Below are 17,583 nucleotides of genomic sequence, written 5' to 3'. Positions count from 1 at the left end.
CAAACCCAGGCACTCTGTAGCCAGAGCCCCACACCTCAGCCATCCCTTTGGTGACAAAGAGCAGCACCGCCCCAACACTTAGCCAACAGCTAGTACTATATGCTTGCACGGTGCTCAGTGCTTTACAGGGGTTTTCATTTAATGCAGTACTTCTGTGATGTAGATACTCTAGTCTTGTTTACAAAGGGAAAACAGCTTCAGAGAAGGTAAGTGATTTGCTTAAGGTCACACAGCTCAGGAGTAGAAGAGCCAGAGTTCATGTTTAGAACTGTCTGATTCCAAGGTCCATGTTCTAGGATTTTCTTCTAGGCCAATTTGCAAGAGACAGATCCTAGTATTACTTTTCAATCCTAGAGACCATGAGCTGTTTTGTGATCAGTCTGTCATAAATAGGGTAATTCATAAGGAAGAGCCAGAATTGCATAGTTTGCATACAGCTCTATGTGGGGCCTGAGAAAAAATTTCTGGATTAGAGCCCAGAGAGATCACTGAAAACCAGATCCCCCTCAGCCAAAGTAGGATGTCTGATTATTCTAAAGACCATCTGCATGGGAAAGAAGGCCTTCGCCCAGCAGAAATTATTCTGAGTTCCTTGCCACAGGCCGAGTCTCCGTGGATTTGGGCATTAGTGTTTCATGTTGGGAGTGGCTGAGAAAAAGCCCACGGTATTTAAAAAAAAAAAAAAAAAAAAAAGTGCAAACAGAGCACATGTCCATTAAATGGAAAATACACTACAGCATATTTACAACTTTTGTTACATAGACCAATCTGCATAACACATATAATAAAAATAGAAGAAAAATACTAAGTGAATGCTTTAGTGGTGATTATCTCTAGCCGTGGAATAATGGGTGCTTTTTATTTTCCTTTATATATATATGTTCCCCTTCCATATTTTCCAATTTTTCAATAGTGTAATAAACACGATTAGAAAATAGATTCCCATCTAGGGCTCAGAATGCTTATGCCTTGGACCGTGGATGCGGAGAGGGAGTTGGGGCTGTCAGGTTTCTGTTCTTTCTCTCTGTCCTCCTCCTGCCTCCCCCGCCCCAACCCCCGCCCCTCCAGAGCAGCTACATTGATTCCAGCGGCCCAAACTCAGGGCTGAGGGGAGTGTGAGTTGTGAGTGGTTCCCCCTCTGTCCCTTGCTCTCTCTCATAGCCAAGATCCTGGGAAAGGTGGGTGAGAGCCTAAGCCGGATCTGCTGTGTCCGCCCGCCGGTGGAGCGCTTCACCTTTGTGGGTAAGGATGCAAGGACTTTCTTGACCAATCCTGCCTCTTTTCTTTCCCTCCTCCCTTCATCCATTCAGCAGATGCTCCCGGCCCCAGCACCTGCTGCTGTGGGATAAGCATCTATAGAGCCATGGTTGAGAGGAAACAGAGGATGTTCAGGACCTCGGGGCCAAGCCGTTAGGGGAGCCCAGAGGCACAGTCATCCTGGCCCCGGGGCACCTGGAGACTTCCTGTACTCCTCTCCTCTCCTGGGCTATGCTGGTCCTCCCCTCTATAGAGTGTGTCCACAGAGGTCTCAGGGGCCCAGCATCCCCCACCCCGGGCCCTCCCAGCTCTGGCAGGGTCAGTACTCCTGCTGAGAGGCTAAGAACCCACAAGCCCTTTCCTTTGCTGCACCCTGAGGACCCAACATGGATGAGAGCATCTGAGAACATCTGTCTCTGGAGCTCTTTCCCATACAAACCCCAAATCCCACCCAGCAGAAGAGCTGAAAGCCCAACCCTCATTCATTTGACTCTTGGGGGGTGTCTTCTGCCTTTCCTGAGATTTCCAGCTTCCAACCTTGAAAAGGAACTAAGAGGGATGTTGAGGAGACAGGGAGGCAGGGGGCCAAGCTGGCATCTCTGTGGTTCTGTGCACCCTTAGAGCACACGGCAAAGCCTGGGTCTTGCGTCTTCCCCAGGCTCTGCATTCTGCCACGTGAAAAGTCTCAGCGTGCTTTGAACCAGGTAATGCTAACCAAGAGAGAGCCACCTCCTTGTGACTCTACGAGCTGTCTCCCTAGGTTTGAGAACGTTGCTCTTGTGACCACCCTCCCCCGAATACAGAAAGAAACAGAAGGCGCTCAGCATGAGCACCTGTGTGTCTGTCATTGGCTGCCCAGCCAGGCTGTTGAATTCTGAAAGTCCCAGGAAAGTGAAGCCTCCCCCCAGCGCCTGAGGAGATGCCCCCCCTCCATTTTAAGCTGGACCATGCTCCCCATTTATGCTACTCAGACGCCCCTACTTCCACCCCACACCCCACCCCGTGTTCTCCCTCTGCCAGGAAGTTGGTTCCCTGATGCTTCTGCGTTTCCCCTTTCCTCCCTAGACGAGAACGCCAATCTGGGCACGGTGATGCGGTACGAGGAGATCGGTGAGTAGGGCTGGGAAGGGGGGACGTTTGGAGCCACCTACCTCCACCATGGGCAAAGTGGGGGAGGGGAGAGGCTTGAACGCCCTGCGTGGAAGGACGACTAATCAATCGTTCTTCCCCAGCCAAGATCAGAGTCTTAGTTATCTCCCCTTTGACATCTAACTGGATTCAGGCAGGTTCCCAGGAGGTAGGGCTGGATCCGTTGGCAATTTTCCCTTCAGAACTTCTCCATCATCCAAAAGACATGGGAGCTGAGTTCACTGCCAGCCAGAGAGACTCTTCTTCGGCCCACAACACTGGGCCCGCAGTGGACGAGCTCGCCTGCCTTCCTAACCAGGGGATTCCAGGGCGTGGAGGACGAGCAGGAGAGGGGGGCAGAAAGCCATCCATAGCCTACCCCCACCCCCGGAGACAGAGCAGGTGGAGGGTGGTTACACGGAACCCACGGAAGTGAGCCAAGTTAAGGGCAACCCCAAGAAGCAAACCGGAAAACGGATCATTCCAAGGTTCCAGAGTAGTCTAGGGTTACGCGTGTCTGTGGCCGGTGGAGGTCAGACAGCGAGAGCGTGAAGTCAATGCAGGTCCAGGTGACAAGGAGGGTTGGCGACAACTGGAATGCTTGAAGGATGAGAGGCAGCCTGGTGTCCAGCAGACATGCTCTGTTTTCAGCTTGAGCTACAGAGATACTCCAGGCCTCCCCCTCACACCCCGGATTCCCTTGTCAGCGGGTGGAAGCGTGGGGCTGCACCTGAGCACCAGCTTCTCCCAGGAGGCCCAGCAGATGTGATGTCATTTCAAGGGACATCAGGTCTTATCCTCCAATCCAGGTTTAGGGGTGCCCCTGAGTCAGCTCATACAGGTTTGCTGGGACCATTTATAAAATGTTTAGGAATTTTCCCAGTTGGTTGTTAAATGTGGCCAATACCAAACATTAAATTATATTAAGTAGCAGTTAAATGCATTTGTACTAAAAACAAAGGTGGGAGTTCCTGTCGTGGCGCAGTGGTTAACGAACCCGACTAGGAACCATGAGGTTGCAGGTTCGGTCCCTGCCCTTGCTCAGTGGGTTAACGATCTGGCGTTGCCGTGAGCTGTGGTGCAGGTTGCAGACGCGGCTCGGATCCCGCGTTGCTGTGGCTGTGGCATAGGCCGGTGGCTACAGCTCCAATTCGACCCCTAGCCTGGGAACCTCCATATGCCATGGGAGCAGCCCAAAGAAATAGCAAAAAAAAAAAAAAAAAAAGACAAAAAAAAAAAAAAAAAAAAACCAAAGGTAATAAGTACTCAAAACTCTTCACTTCCCAGTTCTTTCATGACATTTTAATAGCCTTTATTTATGAGCACATCGCTGTCTGAAGGCCACAGGAAAGGCACCTGCCTTTCTGGATGCTCCCCAGAGCTGGCTGGAGCATCTCACACCAAACACTCCCAAACCCCGCACTCCCCCTTCCACACCTGGCAGGGACGACCTTCCTGGGGAGTGGGGTGGCAAGGGGTCTGGACCAGCAGAGCTCAGAGCAGTCTTTAGATTTTGAACTATATTCCAATGTACGTTTTCCTCCCATGCTTGTTCCAGAAAGAATGCATTGTGGCCAGGCTTCAGCTGTGACTTTGTTCATCTTCTAGCACCCGAGGCCAGAGTCTCAGGCTGTCCTGCCCTAGGGAGTTCCCCCTCGTACCAAGAGGCAGTGTGATGAGTGTTGGCGTGGCCAGTCTCCCAGGGCTCTTGTACACCAACCCACTGCAGCCTTGTGAGGGGCGGGCTAGTCTCGGCCCCATCTTACTCCTCTTTCAGAGAAGGGAAATCTGGGTGACCACAGCTGTCTGGGTCCGTGCCCTGGCGGGGTACAGGTGGTGACTGCCTGAGTGTGCGGTGGAGCTGTAAAGGGCCTGGGGCCGGAGGCTTCTCATAACCAGGATTCCTGGGAGGAGAGGGCAATAGGAGAGCACTGATTCTGGCTGAAGCCCTGGATCCTGAGCTGGGGAAGGAGGCGGGACCCAAAGTGGAAGGAGCTGCTAGCCTGCGGACCACTGGGCTACGAGACCCTCTGGCTCACACATCCTTTTTGAAATCCCCTTGCATGCTTCACAAGAAGGAAAAAGCCATTTCTCCTAGTTCGGTTAGCATCTATGGCTCCGTGTCCACCTTCTTAACCAGCTGACTGCGCCCAGGTCCTGCTCCAGACCCAAGGCTAGTGGACTGAAAGTGTGCACCTCAGTTTCTGATGATAAACGGGGGAAACCACTGCTGCCCTCCAGTGGCCATGTGTGGGATCTCAAGCCCTGCTAGGGCCTCTGGTCTGTGACATCCATCTGTTCCAGTCCTGCAAGAAAAGGTGGAAACCCCACGCTTTAACTTGCTCTGCTTTGGCTTTAAAGATAATCCTACATTATACTCGAGTGAGAAAGTGAATCTCCGGCTTGGGAAATAGAAAAGAGATTTACTTCCATGACTGAGAGCAGACTTTCTTAACCTTGGCACTGTTGACACGGAGAGATCAGATAATCCTGTGGGGTGGGGGCTGCAGTGTAGACTGTCCATCAGCTTTCGTGCCTTCTAGGTATGCAATGCCTGTAGCACAGCCCCTCCATCCAGTCTTGACAGCCTGAAATGTCTCCAGACACGGCCAAATTCTGGAGACAAAACTGCCCTCAGTTGAAAACCCCTGAGGTGGAAAGAGCTGAGGACCAGCCCACCCTCTGGACACGGCCGCCCGCAGTTACAGAGCTTTAGCCTTTCAATCGAGAACTGACCTGGAACCCTGGGTAGCTCCACGCAGGAGATAGGGAACAGCAGGATCTCAGAACAAGCTCGTCCTGGCTCATCTCAGCTGCCTAAGGCTGGCTCATCCCCACAGTGGCAGAACATAGAGGGAGGCAGGCACCAGGGACCAGGGCAAGCCCTTCACCTGGGGCCTCCACGCTGCAAGAGCAAGGGCCACCATTGCCATTCCTGGACTGCCATCCCAAAGCACCCAGGAGGCTCTTAGCCAGTCTGCCCAGGTTCCCTCTGTGGCCGGCGTATCTTCAATACATTCTGAGCACCTACTGTGTGCAGGTCACCCTGCCAGACCCTGTAGATACAAAGATCAATTAAGGTCCCTGGACAACAGATCCTTAGATGATAGTGTGACTGGGGGCGGGGGGGGTGGGGAGAACAGAGAGGCTGCAAGAAAATGTAGGCATTAAGATCCCGGTGCTCCATGGGGCTCTCTGAGGATGGGCTGCCCAGAGCTGGAATGATGAGACACTGGCACAGTCTGCTGCCAGCCCAACAGCCTGCACTGAGCCACAGCTGGGGCAAGTTCACCCTCTGACAGTCCTTGTCTGGCCCTGAGCCAGCTGCAGGATCCCAGGAAGGCACAGCTGTCAGCCATCTCTCTGTCTTTGGAAGGCTCAGAGCAGGGCTGGCTTGCTATTTCCGATGAGATACCCACAGTCACAGCCTCTCGATGGGCCAGGGATGCCTGGGGATTAAAGACATCACCTGATTCACACCCCAGATGGAGGTCTCTCCCGCTCTGGTGCCAAAAATCCCAGGATTCTTTTTCCCTCTGTTGCTCAGGTTTCAGGGCCCGAGTCAGTTTGCTGCCTGTTTTAAATAACAGTGGCCTCACTGGGATAATTCAGAGTGGGTTTAATGAGGGAAGAGAAACAACCAACAAGCAGGAAGTGTGCCAGGGCGTCAGGAAAGTGGCGAGGCAGGGGGGCAGCCTTGCTTCTCAAGCCCTTGGCCGGGGACAGTGGCCATGTAAAGACAGGACATCTATGAACTCAGCTAGCCCATGAATTGAGGGTGCCCTCCTGTCCCCATCACGTCGGCCCTTGTGACAGGGGCCAAGCTCCAGATAATGCACAGCAGCAGAGAAGCCAAACTCTGCAGGCACTTGGGTTTGATATGGAGCGAAAGAGGCCCCTGGACCTTAGAGAAGGCACGTAGCTGGTTCAGTCTCTGAGTGACCAACCATCCCCGTTTAGCAGGGAAACCTGTCCTGAAAACCCCAGAGCACCAGCAAACCTGGAAGTTCGTCTCCCTCCGTGTTCTGTTCTCCCTGAATGAGCTCCCCCTGTGGGAACAGGGCGGTCTGTAAATGAGCCTGGGGGGAGGGGAGAGCAAAGGTTTCAGGCTGCAGCGGTGCCTGGAAGAACTGGGCTTTGGAGCCCTAGGATGGGACCCTTTGTGTTCATGGGGGAAGCAGGCTGAGACTTGAATGTTCCCCAGGCCCCACTGACTCCCTTTGCAAATGTTTCCCCTCCTCAGAGCTGCGGATCTTGCTGCTGTGTGGCAGTGACCTTCTGGAGTCCTTCTGCATCCCAGGGCTCTGGAACGAGGCAGATGTGAGTAGCCAGAGCTGGGGAAGGATGGGGAGGGGGCCCGTGGTCTTCCCTCCGCATACAGCCTCCCTTCCCCCCTGAATCTCCCCTCTTCTCTGAGCTCCCAGGAGGGCAATCCATTCACGTGCTGATGGAAGAAAATTCTCACCTACCCCAAGCTTTATCTCCTACTGTATTTTTAACTCCCTCCTCCTCAGGCTTGCTCAGTAAAGCCCCTGGGAAAAGGCAATCTCAGCCCCAGAATAGCTTCTCCGAGTAGTGCTTGGGGTTGGGGGGGGGGGGAGAATTTTTTTAAAGCCTTTGCCCTTTTGAAATTAGTGTGTGTTTTGTTTTCCTTTGATGCTTTTGAAGAGGTGGTAAATACTACCCTCGAATTCCCTTAACAAGAGAAAACGGGTCAAGAGGGGAGAAGTTAATGGCAGAAGGTCAGTGGGATCTTTCTGGCAATTGGCTTGGGGTTGAGGGAACCAGGAAGTGAAACCTATACCATTTAGCACCTCAATGGACATCTTTTGTTACCAGAGCTGGCTGGGATGGTCTTTAGCGAATTCATAAATTACCCGCCAGGCATACATTCATTTTGGCTTCTTTCATTAATTCACTCATCTGATGGCCGGAGATAATGCTAGCTCCCAAGCCCATAGCCCTGTGAGAGGTGGAGTCTTAGGACACATATTCTAGACCTAGTACTTCTTGATTAACTTGCTGTGTGTGAGCAGTTCTAGATCTAGTACTTTTTTTTAAATTACTTACTGAGCGATCCCATGCAAATCACTCAACTCCTTTGAGCCTTGGTTGTTTTTAAAAATCTGTAGAATGTTCTTTGTGGCATTCTGAGATTTTAAAGAAATACACAATCCTCTCCCTGCCCTCATGCGTTACATGGCAAAGCGTCTGCATGTGAAATGTTTTCGTGTACATATATGTCTCTGAAGAGAGAAAAAAGGAGAGGATCAAACTCAAGATTCTAGTTCTACTCCGGAGTTCCCACTGTGGTGCAGTGGGTTAAGAACTTGACTGCAGTGGCTTGGGTCACTGTGGAGGCCTGGGTTCCATCCCTAGCCTGGCGCAGTGGGTCAAAGGATCCGGCATTGCCGTGGCTGTGATGTAGGTCCCCAGCTGGGGGACTTCCATATGTCGCCAAGTGGGACCATTAAAAAAAAAAACCCACACAGCTGATGACAGAATATTTTCTGAGAATCATTTTTTCCAGTCTCTAAAATGGGCATCATAATGATGCAGGAAGGGGGAGCCCTTCCAGGACCCAGGAATGGACTCTTGTCTAACACTCAGAAATGAATTGTCCAGGGAGACACATGTGCTGATAAAGCAAAAGACTTTACTGGGCAAGGGCACCCGCGCAGCGAGCAGCAGGGTCAGGGAGCCCGGGCGAATGGCTCTGCCACGTGGCTCGCAGTCTCAGGTCTTATGGGAATGGGGTTAGTTTCCATTTGTCTCTGGCCAGTCGTCTTGCTCGGCCGGTACTTGGTCGGCTCAAGGTCCTTCCTGGCGGTATGCGCGCTTCTCAGCCAGGATGGAGTCCAGCGCCAAGGATCCCAGGCGGCTGGGCATCTCCCCCCTCCTATGGGCCCCTCTTGAATTCTCCCAGTTGGTTTTGGGGGGCAGCCCCCTGTTCCTTATCGGGGCTTCTGTTGTAAGACAACTCATACAAGTGGTTATTAGTATTGTGTCTGGCCAAGGTGGGGGTTTCAGTCAGGGATCCCCTAACAACAACAGGACGCATCACAGCGAGTTTGGGGAGAATGAGATGAGACTGTCCATGTAACGTGCCCAGCCTAGCACTTAACACACAGTGACAAACAACTGTTCGCCCGGTGAATTTACCGAAGCAGACACGCAGATAAACACGTCGGTGTTCGGGGCGAAGGCCGTAAATGCCGCCACGTGGTGGGATCATCAAGACAGACGGAGGGGTCCAGGGAAGCGAGTGACCCTGTGTGGTCCTTTGGTCTCCACCCGGACAATTTCCTGCAGGTGGAACATTAAACCTCCTTTCAGTTCTGGATGAAGTGGCTTAATTAACTTTTACTTTCCTCTCTGCTGCACAAGTTGCTTTGAGAGTAAAAGGTAATGCAGGCAACGTTCTGTACAAGGTTTCAGCAAATCTCTTTTGGGAATCCAGGCAAATCCAGGCAGTGGCCTGAGGCCCCGTCCCAGGCTGCCCTGGCAGCCTGGCAGGGATCTGGAGCAAGGAAGGCGGTGGGGCCGAAGCCTGAAGGGCTGATTCATGAGCAGGACGTTTGAGGGTCTCTTAAGTGTGGCATGTGGTGTGTTTCTCTCAAGGGTAGACCCGGCTTGGTGGAGCCTGAAACTGACACAGGTGGGGGCCCTTGCAGCATGGCCAGTCCCTCTGCCTTCCTCCCTGTGAGGCAGCTGACCGCAGGGCCTCTAACTGCTCTCCGCAGCGGCTGCTCCTGACCTTGTCTGACATTTAGAGACCAGATCACCCCTCTTCCGGTTGGTCCCTGGTGCTGAAATGACTTGGTTACAACAAAATTTCAGAAACCGATAGCTGTTGACTTCCTAGGGACCGGGCAGTGGAGGTAGAGTGAGACCCTCCCCCAGCCCACCCTGTTCCCACCTGACCCATCACCCTGGAGATCAGAGCACCCAGCCTGGCTCCTCCCGAGGCACAAGAGTTCCAGACCGGCAGGGACCTCACATCTGTCCTAATCAGGATGCTGAGAATTCCAGTCCACACCACAGGCAGCAAGGGGGGGTCTGGATGAAAGAGACCCTCGGGCTCACTCCAGAGGATTTTCTAGACCCTTGAGCTCTACCTCCCCACCCCCCACCCAGCCAGTCTCTCAGTTCCCTGATTCAACCCACCACAAACCCGTGGGGTCCTTAGACATCGGAGGTGGAGGCAAAAAAATCAAGGAGCTGCTTCCTTACGTAACAGGTGTGAATCGCAGGCCGCAGCAGAGGTGTGCCAGAAATAACACGTTTAATTTATTTCAATCAAATGAAAACTCAGCTCCAACTCACTGTCCCATAGGGATCACGGGTTACTCACAAACAAAACCTGAGGCTCTTGTGGCTCTGAACAGGAACATCAGGGCCTTTGTGGTCCTCAGAGGTGGGTGGCACTTGATCCAGGCCCACCTGGGTCTGTGACTCCTGGCTGATCCGGAAGCCCTCCGGGCACCCCACCCGCTGTGATCCTGGCCCCGTTTTCTTCTGAGGCTTTGCCCTCAGGGTGCTGTCTGGGAGGGAGGGGGTGCAAGCTGAACCTCTTCGTTTTATTCTGAAATAAAATACTCTATTCCCTATTTTCTCTCCCCTCCTCGGGACATCTAGGGAACGCTCTTCAGTGTTTGATGCCTTTGACCTCAAAACATTCTGTTTTCTGCCCTGCAAATTCCTCTCATAAAGGGTCTGCTTGTCTGCCAGAACTAGGTGAGGATTGGGCAAAGATGGGTGTGAGGAGCAGGAAACTAGCTAGTAACTCAGTGATTTATCCCACTGTCCTTACTGGGGGATGGGTTGGTGCTCAGGGTTTGGATGAGGAAGGTCTTTCTTTCCAACTGGTACAGGGTAAGCCCTGATGACTTCATAGAAAGTTCTGCCCTCTGGAGTTTGCCTGGAAGTGGCTCGTTTTGGGGATCTCAGTTCCTAATCTTGAGATTACCAGAGATGAGGTTTGTGAGACCTGCTTCTGTTCCAGGTTTCATTCATCCATTCAACTCTTTATCAGAAACAAACATTTCTTTGTTTTACCTGATGTCCCAGGTGATATGTGCTGAGCCTGAAGCCCTGAATCCGCCAGCCATGGGACAGGAGGGTGGGGGAAGAGTCAAGTTTCTGAAGATGCCCCAGGCCCTTGCTGCACACCCCTGTCTCCCCTGGCCTCTCTAGAGTCCTCAGAAACAAAGCAGGAGAGAAGCCACAGTGTAAACAGGTCTGGGGAGAAATAGGAGGCTCTCCACCCAGGCTGGGAAGCAGCTGGGACAGTCTGTTCTACAACACGGCAGCCAAGGCCTGTTTCAGCACAGTCACAAACTCCCCACTGCGTCAGCCTTGCTCTTGCTTTTGCCCTGGACGCCGGAACCTAGGCTCTTCATCCAGAAATCGAATTACGCAACTAGAGGAACCGCCCAAACACATCCCTTGGGCATTTCCTAATAGACGCAAAGATCCTTTAGCCCATAGTGAGGTCTGACCTTCTCTGGCCAATGACATATCCCTTCCCCGTACATGCCACCAGGAGAAAATTCCATACGTGTTCATCACATTTCTCTCCAAGGAATACAAAAGAGCTGCTTGTATGGCCTGGCAGTTGGCATTTTCATTCTTGATTCCTGAGAGAAAGAAAAGATCCAGGTTCTTGGACCAGCCTTTGGAGATCAGGACTCAGTCCCTCTAGCCCAACCCATCCCAGACTTTTATTAGAACTAGTCTTCCCCCAGGAGACCTGCTCTTTGCTGTGCTGCGTCCTGACAGCGCAGGTATCCAGTCATAGACCAGGACCTGTGGGAAATCAAGGCCGGAGCCTAAGGGGTCATCCATCCAAGGACAGGTCTGTGAAGCAGGAAATGCCTATGCTCACTCTCTCCCCCAAGCAAAACCCATCATCTAAGATCTTACACTGCCAGCTACTTGTCTGTTGTGTTATGATGGAAGGCAGCCTGGCAAATTCATTCTGCTTCAAGCATCCTTTCCTTCAATCAATCTTTGAGCTAATACTGAGTGCCCAAATCCTTGAGGCACTTGCAATCTAAAAGTATTTTACTTTTAGAGTTCCCTGGTAGCCTAGTGGTTAAGGATCCAGCATTTGTCACAGCTGTGACGTTGGGTTTGATCCCTGGCTTGGGAACTTCTGCATGCTGTGGGCATACTACCCCCTGCCCCAAATCTCACTCTTCATTCTATTAGTTCTATATAGTCCATAAATAAAACACATGCAAGTTTAGAAGACTTCTTGAACCTAGTAAACACTCGATAAATATTGGCTGTTATTTATTCATTGATTTTAAAATATTTATTAAAGGATTCTCCTTGTGACACAGCGGGTTAAGGATCTGGCATTGCCACTGCAGCGCTCAGGTCACTGCCATGGCATGGGTTCCATCCCTGGCCCAGGAATTTCCACATGCCTCAGGTGCGGCCCCCCCAAAATATTTATTGAGTACTTGCCTTGTGCCCGTCCTGTTCTAGGGATGGAGGAACAAAGAAAACAAAATAGACAAAGTTCCCGACCATTGCGCCCTTTGCTTTCTAGTCGGGGAGACAGACAATAATAACACTTTGCTTGTTTCCCGTGGATTATCTTGGTTAGCCCCCAGCATACTCATACAGTTATGGAAGCCATGGCGCACATGGATTGTGACTTGTCTAAGACTCTACTTAACTATTGAACAGCCGGGCAGGATTGGCTCACGTTCAGATTCCTAATCCAGACAAGTCAGATGAGTGGGACGTGGGACGAATGACGTGTCATTCACAGCAGGCGCAAAAGGAGGGGGAGCACTTGCGCTGGGCTTTCAGTGATCTGCAGGGATTGAATCGCGTGTGTTCAAAGAGACGTGTTCTGGGCGTTGAGAGAAGCGGTGAAAGAGCCAGTGGTGGGAAGAAGACCTTTTGGGGAGATGGTTCTGGTTGGTTGATATAGAAGGTTTATCTTGGTCTTTATCTGGGAAGCTTTTGACTTTTCAGCAAGCAGGCAAAATCATTCAGTTTAATGATTACATGTATCAGTGGCTTGCATTTTAAATGGTCAATATGTAACTCAAAGGAATGAACACCTAAAGGTGGACCCTTAGGGACCAGAAATGGACCATGAGGAAATGGTTTTTTCCTTTTTATTATATATTTTTTTTCTTTTGTGCTTCTCAAAGCCCAGCATTTCACAGGCTGGCTCTAATTGGCTGTATTCTACATTTTTCCAGCCAACCAGGCATGGGCTAACTGCTTCCTACATCCACCAGTTATGGGAAAACAACCAAAGAAAATAAACAGAGGAAGAGCCTGGGGCACTAGCCACTCCAGAAGAAATCCCAGAGCTCCAGGACAAATGGAGCAAAGACAAACATTTGGTTTTTCAGGCTCAGATGGTTTCCATCAGACAGCCCAGCCCCAGCCAGGAAGCCCGATGGACACTTCCACCCCGCGGATTTACGCCCCCGCACTGATAAGCCTGATGCCGCATTTCCAGCTCAGGGGAAGGAGGCTTAGCCCCCCACCAGGGCTGATAATGGTTCTCGTGTGAAAGGCACTGTTGGTTTGGTTTTCAGACATTTGACTTGAGTCTGGAATCCCTTGCCTTCCCACACCCCCAGGCACATTGGAAATGGGAGTGGGGTTGATTTCCTCTGGGAAACCCCTCTGAAGGATTGTTCATTTATCTGCACCAAGAGAGCCAACCTGGAAATGCGTGCCCTCTGCCCCGCCTTCTCTCCAGGGAGGAGCAGGGGTCAGAACCAGGGCGGAGGAGTCTTTCCTGAAGTGGGTGGAGCTTATTCCCAAGCCCCTCGCCTAGGGTGTGGCTTCTGTGGGGCTCCTGGCATCTTTTTCAACTTACTCAGAAGCTCACAAAATTATATCCTCTAGGGGGCGACGCAGAGTAATGAACCGAGGACCCGGCTCACGTTAAGCCTGGAGAAAAAAATAAGATAGAATATATTTTCAAACTGAAAAAGTTTCAAGTCACTAAAATGGGACTTTTAAGAGGACTTAGAAGAGGCATGATATGGCAGTAAGAGCCTTTAGAATGGACCAGAGTGGGTTCAAATTCACTTACTAGCTATGCAGCTTGGACGAGTTACTAAATCTCACTAAGTCGTGGTTTCCCCATCTATGAAATGAGAACCCAAGCAGGCATCTCAAAAGATAGTTTTGGTGAGGATTTAATGTACTAATAAATAATGCTTCACTGTACCTAGTGCACAGCAAGTACTTAACAAATGTTGCTCCCCCTTCCTCTGAGTCCCCTGTTTATCCTTGAATATCCTATCTGGAGAAGAAGCACAAGTGAGTCAGAGTAGGTCATGTCCTGTACCTGGGGAAGAGAGGACTATTTGGGGGAGATGGTTAGGATTCTAAACACTCATCTCAGAATGATCTGCAGAGTCTTACCAGGTAGACTTACCTGGGTAAGTCCCAATGGATCCTGTTGCTCGTGGAAGTCAAGCCCTCTGTTTAGAAAATTCTAATGGCTTCTCTTTGCATTTGGAATGAAACCCCAGCTTGCTTTTTTTTTTTTTTTTAATGGCCACACACACGACATATGGATGTTCTTAGGCCAGGGATTGAACCCAAGCCCCAGCTGAGACCTATGTGGCAGCTGCGGCAACACCAAAGCCTTTAATCCATTGTTCTGGGCTGGGATCAAACTCATGCTGCTGCAGTAACCCCGGCCACTGCAGCTGGGTTCTTAACCCACTGCACCAGAGCAGGAACTCCAGAACTCCATCTTCATCAGGATCTGATCCTTCTCCACTTCTGCCTCTCTGTGCTCCAGTTCCACCTGGTTTCTTTATCTGAGCTGTGTTCCCCACCTCAGGGCCTTGGCACTAGCTGTGGCCTCACCAGGAATAATACCCTTCCCCCAGGTATCCCTCTGTCTGTCCCCTTCCTGTCATTTAGGTTTCAACTTAAAAGTTATTTTGTTTTCCATTCAATACTGTACTTAGCTCCACCTGATGTTTTCTTATTTACATATTTATGTATGATCTCTCCAGACTGGAAGGCAAGCTCCATGGGCACACTAAATTGTCTAATTGGGCAACTCTAGGGCATGCCTGGTTCACCATAGACCAACCAGTTTGCTGAATGAGAAAATGTAAGGGTACCTGGGAACAGTGGCTGGAGGAGCTCATTGTCCACCGTGACATGGGCCCAAACTCTTGCCAATTACCCAGGAAACAGTAGCCACTACCAGATATTAGCCACTTAACGGTAATGTGCCCTTAGCCTTCAGAGCAGTACAGTTGAAATAATTAATCATTTGTTTAATGTCTCCCATTCCATAGTGATTGATCCAGGAGATGAATACATGTCTGTCTTGCTCAGCCCCGTGTCCCTGGTGCCCAGGAAAGTGCCTGGCTAAGACCTCAGGGCGTCCTCCCACCCAAAGCATCCCTGAAACCCATCAGGGCAGGTCTGGAGGGATGATGGCAACTCAGCTTTCCTTCCGAGAGGTTTGCCGCCCTGTGGCCATGAGTGTTCTCTCTCCCAAGGCCAGGCGGCTTCCTGCTTCGACATGCCTCATATCCTTTCCTCAGATTCCCCACATTTGGGGAAGCAAGGTCTGCCCCTCCCACTTCCTCCCCCATCCCTCTCCCTGCCTGGCTGGAGAGCCTGTGACCAGAAGATGAAAAGATAAGATCAAAGCCCTGCCTGGGAGCAGGAAGTTGAAGCAGGATGAATGTCACAGACCCCACCTCTGAGACACAACCCAGACCAGAGCTACATGGAGAGGCCACTGTCTACTTGCTGTAGGGGGAGAAGATTGTACCCCGATCCTGCTCACTGTCATGTGGCAGAATGAGGTCACGTGGGTGGGTCACCATCGGGAGAGGGACTTGCCGGTCAGGAAGGCTCTGTTGTCCTGACCCCTCACTCAACACCCCCCCCACCCCCTCCCGCCCCCCGCAAGACAAGACCTGCTGAGAAGTCCTTGTGAGGATGCAGGAGGTGCTGGGCCCCTCGTGCTGGCATAAGAGCTCCATCCCCGGGGCCCGGGTGCACTCCTGTGGGCTCCCTGGGCAGGAAGACCTTGAGAAACCCTGTGCGTCCTGGGGTCAGAGGTCCATGCTCTTCACCCCCTCTCCCCAGGGCACGGGGGGTGGGGGGGATGCACCCTCATTTATGCTGAATCCCCAGAGGTGCTCCTCCCAGGACTCTCTCATTGAGACTTCGTCCCAAACCAAGCCAGGGTATTAGCAGTGTAGGTAACTGCCGATATGGGTTTTGTGTGTTTGTTTTGTTTTGCTTTTTAGGGCCGCCCCCGAGGCATATGGAAGTTCACACAGCATTCCCTGCCCTGGTGAAGCTTACCTTTATAGGGGAGGGAGAAATAGACAAAAATATGATTAAATAAGGAAAATGTACAAGATGTTAGAGATAAATGCTGTGGAGAAATACAGAGCTCAGAGGGAGGCGGGCGGTGGAGGGTACGGGGAGGGGCGGGTGACCAGAGACGCTCTCACTCAGAAGGTGGTATTTAAGTGAAGGGTTTTGAGCCCAGGAGCAACATAATTTGACTGATATTTTCACATTATCGGTCTGGCTGCTGACTGAAAAAGGCTAGAGAGACAGAGAGACCAGGGCAATCCAAGCGAGAGCGGGTGGAGATGAGGCAGTTTTCTGTTTGCTGCGGACTTGGTGGTTTAAAACCACACCATTGATTCTCTCTCGCTTCTGGAAGCCAGGAGTCCGAATAGGGTTCACTGGGTCAATGCTAAGCTTTTCTCAGGGTCGTATTCACTCCAGAGGCTCCCGGGGCTGGGGTGGGGGGCGGTCTCTTTCCTTGCCTTTTCCAGCATCTAGAGCTGCCCTGGGTGCTGGCCTTGGCCCCTTCTTCTGCCTTCGAGGGCAAGAGTGTAGCATCTTCTCTTCTCCATCTTCACATCGTCTCTCTCCTATGTTAAATCTCCCTGGCCTTCCTGTAAGGACACTCGGTATTATGTTAGGCCCAACCCAGATTAACCAGGATGAGCCCAGGATCGTTAGTTTAATCACATCAGCAAAGTCTCTCCTTTTTTTTTCTTTTTTCTTTTTTTTGGCCTTTTTGCCTTTTCTAGGGCTGTTCCCACAGCATATGGAGGTTCCCAGGCTAGGGGTTGAATTGGAGCTGTAGCCACCAGCCCACGCCAGAGCCACAGCAATGCGGGATCAGAGCCGCATCTGTGACTTACACCACAGCTCACAGCAATGCCGGATCCTCAAACCACTGAGCAAGGCCAGGGATCAAACCTGCAACCCCATGGTTCCTAGTCAGATTCGTTAACCACTGAGCCACGACAGGAACTCCTGCAAAGTCTCTTTTCTCCATAAACTAACATTCATAGGTTCCAGGGATTAGGGCTGGGGTGTTTGGGGGCCTTTATTGAACCCAGCAGAGCAGGCTTGGGCCAGGGTACAAGTGGTAGCAATGTTGAGAAGTGAGCAGATTCTTTGTTTGTTTGTTTGTTTAATGGCCGTACCCATGGCATATGGAAGTTCCCAGGCCAGGGGTTGAATCCAAGTCACAGCTGTGGCAACACCTGATCCTTTTAACCCACTGCACTGGGCTAAGGATTGAACCCCGCACTTTGCAGCAAACCAAGCCTCTGCAGTCGGATTCTTAACCCACTGCACTAGTGTGGGACCCCCACAAGTGAGCAGATTCTTGGATGTGTTTTGAAGACCATGTCAATGGGGTTGCTTTATGGATCGAATGTGGGCTACGAGGAATGTGGGCTACGAGAGAAAGGAATCAGGAATACACAAAGGCTTTGGCCTGAGCAATGTAGGATGAAAGTTTCCCTCAGTGAAATGATCAAGACTGTAGGGAAAACTTCTTGATGTGTGTGGGGTTGGTGGCAGAGGAGGCTGCTTGCTTGCGTGCGTGCTTGATCCAAGCCAGAGAGTTCAGGAGCTCCTGAACATGTTAGGGTTGAGATGGCTCATCCAGTGGGCATGTTGAAAAGGCCACCGGGTATGAGTCTGAAGTTCAGGAGAGAAGGCTACCCTGGCGAGGGAAATTTGGGAGCCTTCCACGTATCTGTAAAGCTTTGAAATTGAAGGAAATCATTACAGGTGCAAGTGTCGGTAGAAAAGAAAAGAGGTCCAGGAACTGAGCCTGGGGGACTCCAGGCATTCAGACTGGGGAGATGAGAAGGCCCCAGCACAGGGAGACCCCAAAAGAGCAGTTGGTGT

The 17,583-nt window shown here is 51.3% G+C and overlaps 1 protein-coding gene across 7 annotated transcripts in view; it reads left to right on the top strand.

The window, feature by feature from the left end:
• Positions 1 to 17,583, top strand: part of NMNAT2 (nicotinamide nucleotide adenylyltransferase 2) — a 202,448-nt gene that overhangs the window by 172,710 nt on the left and 12,155 nt on the right. For all 7 annotated transcript variants that reach the window (XM_021063806.1, XM_021063804.1, XM_021063805.1 and 4 more), the window contains 3 exons: positions 1,162 to 1,242; positions 2,323 to 2,367; positions 6,629 to 6,705. In XM_021063806.1, coding sequence (XP_020919465.1) covers positions 1,162 to 1,242; positions 2,323 to 2,367; positions 6,629 to 6,705 — 203 coding nt within the window. The remainder of the gene's footprint in view (positions 1 to 1,161; positions 1,243 to 2,322; positions 2,368 to 6,628; positions 6,706 to 17,583) is intronic.

The sequence above is a fragment of the Sus scrofa genome, chromosome 9 (assembly GCF_000003025.6).
Source record: "Sus scrofa isolate TJ Tabasco breed Duroc chromosome 9, Sscrofa11.1, whole genome shotgun sequence".
NCBI lineage: Eukaryota > Metazoa > Chordata > Mammalia > Artiodactyla > Suidae > Sus > Sus scrofa.
The sequence above is the reverse complement of the archived record's forward strand: the minus strand, read 5'-3'. Positions and strand labels throughout refer to the sequence as shown.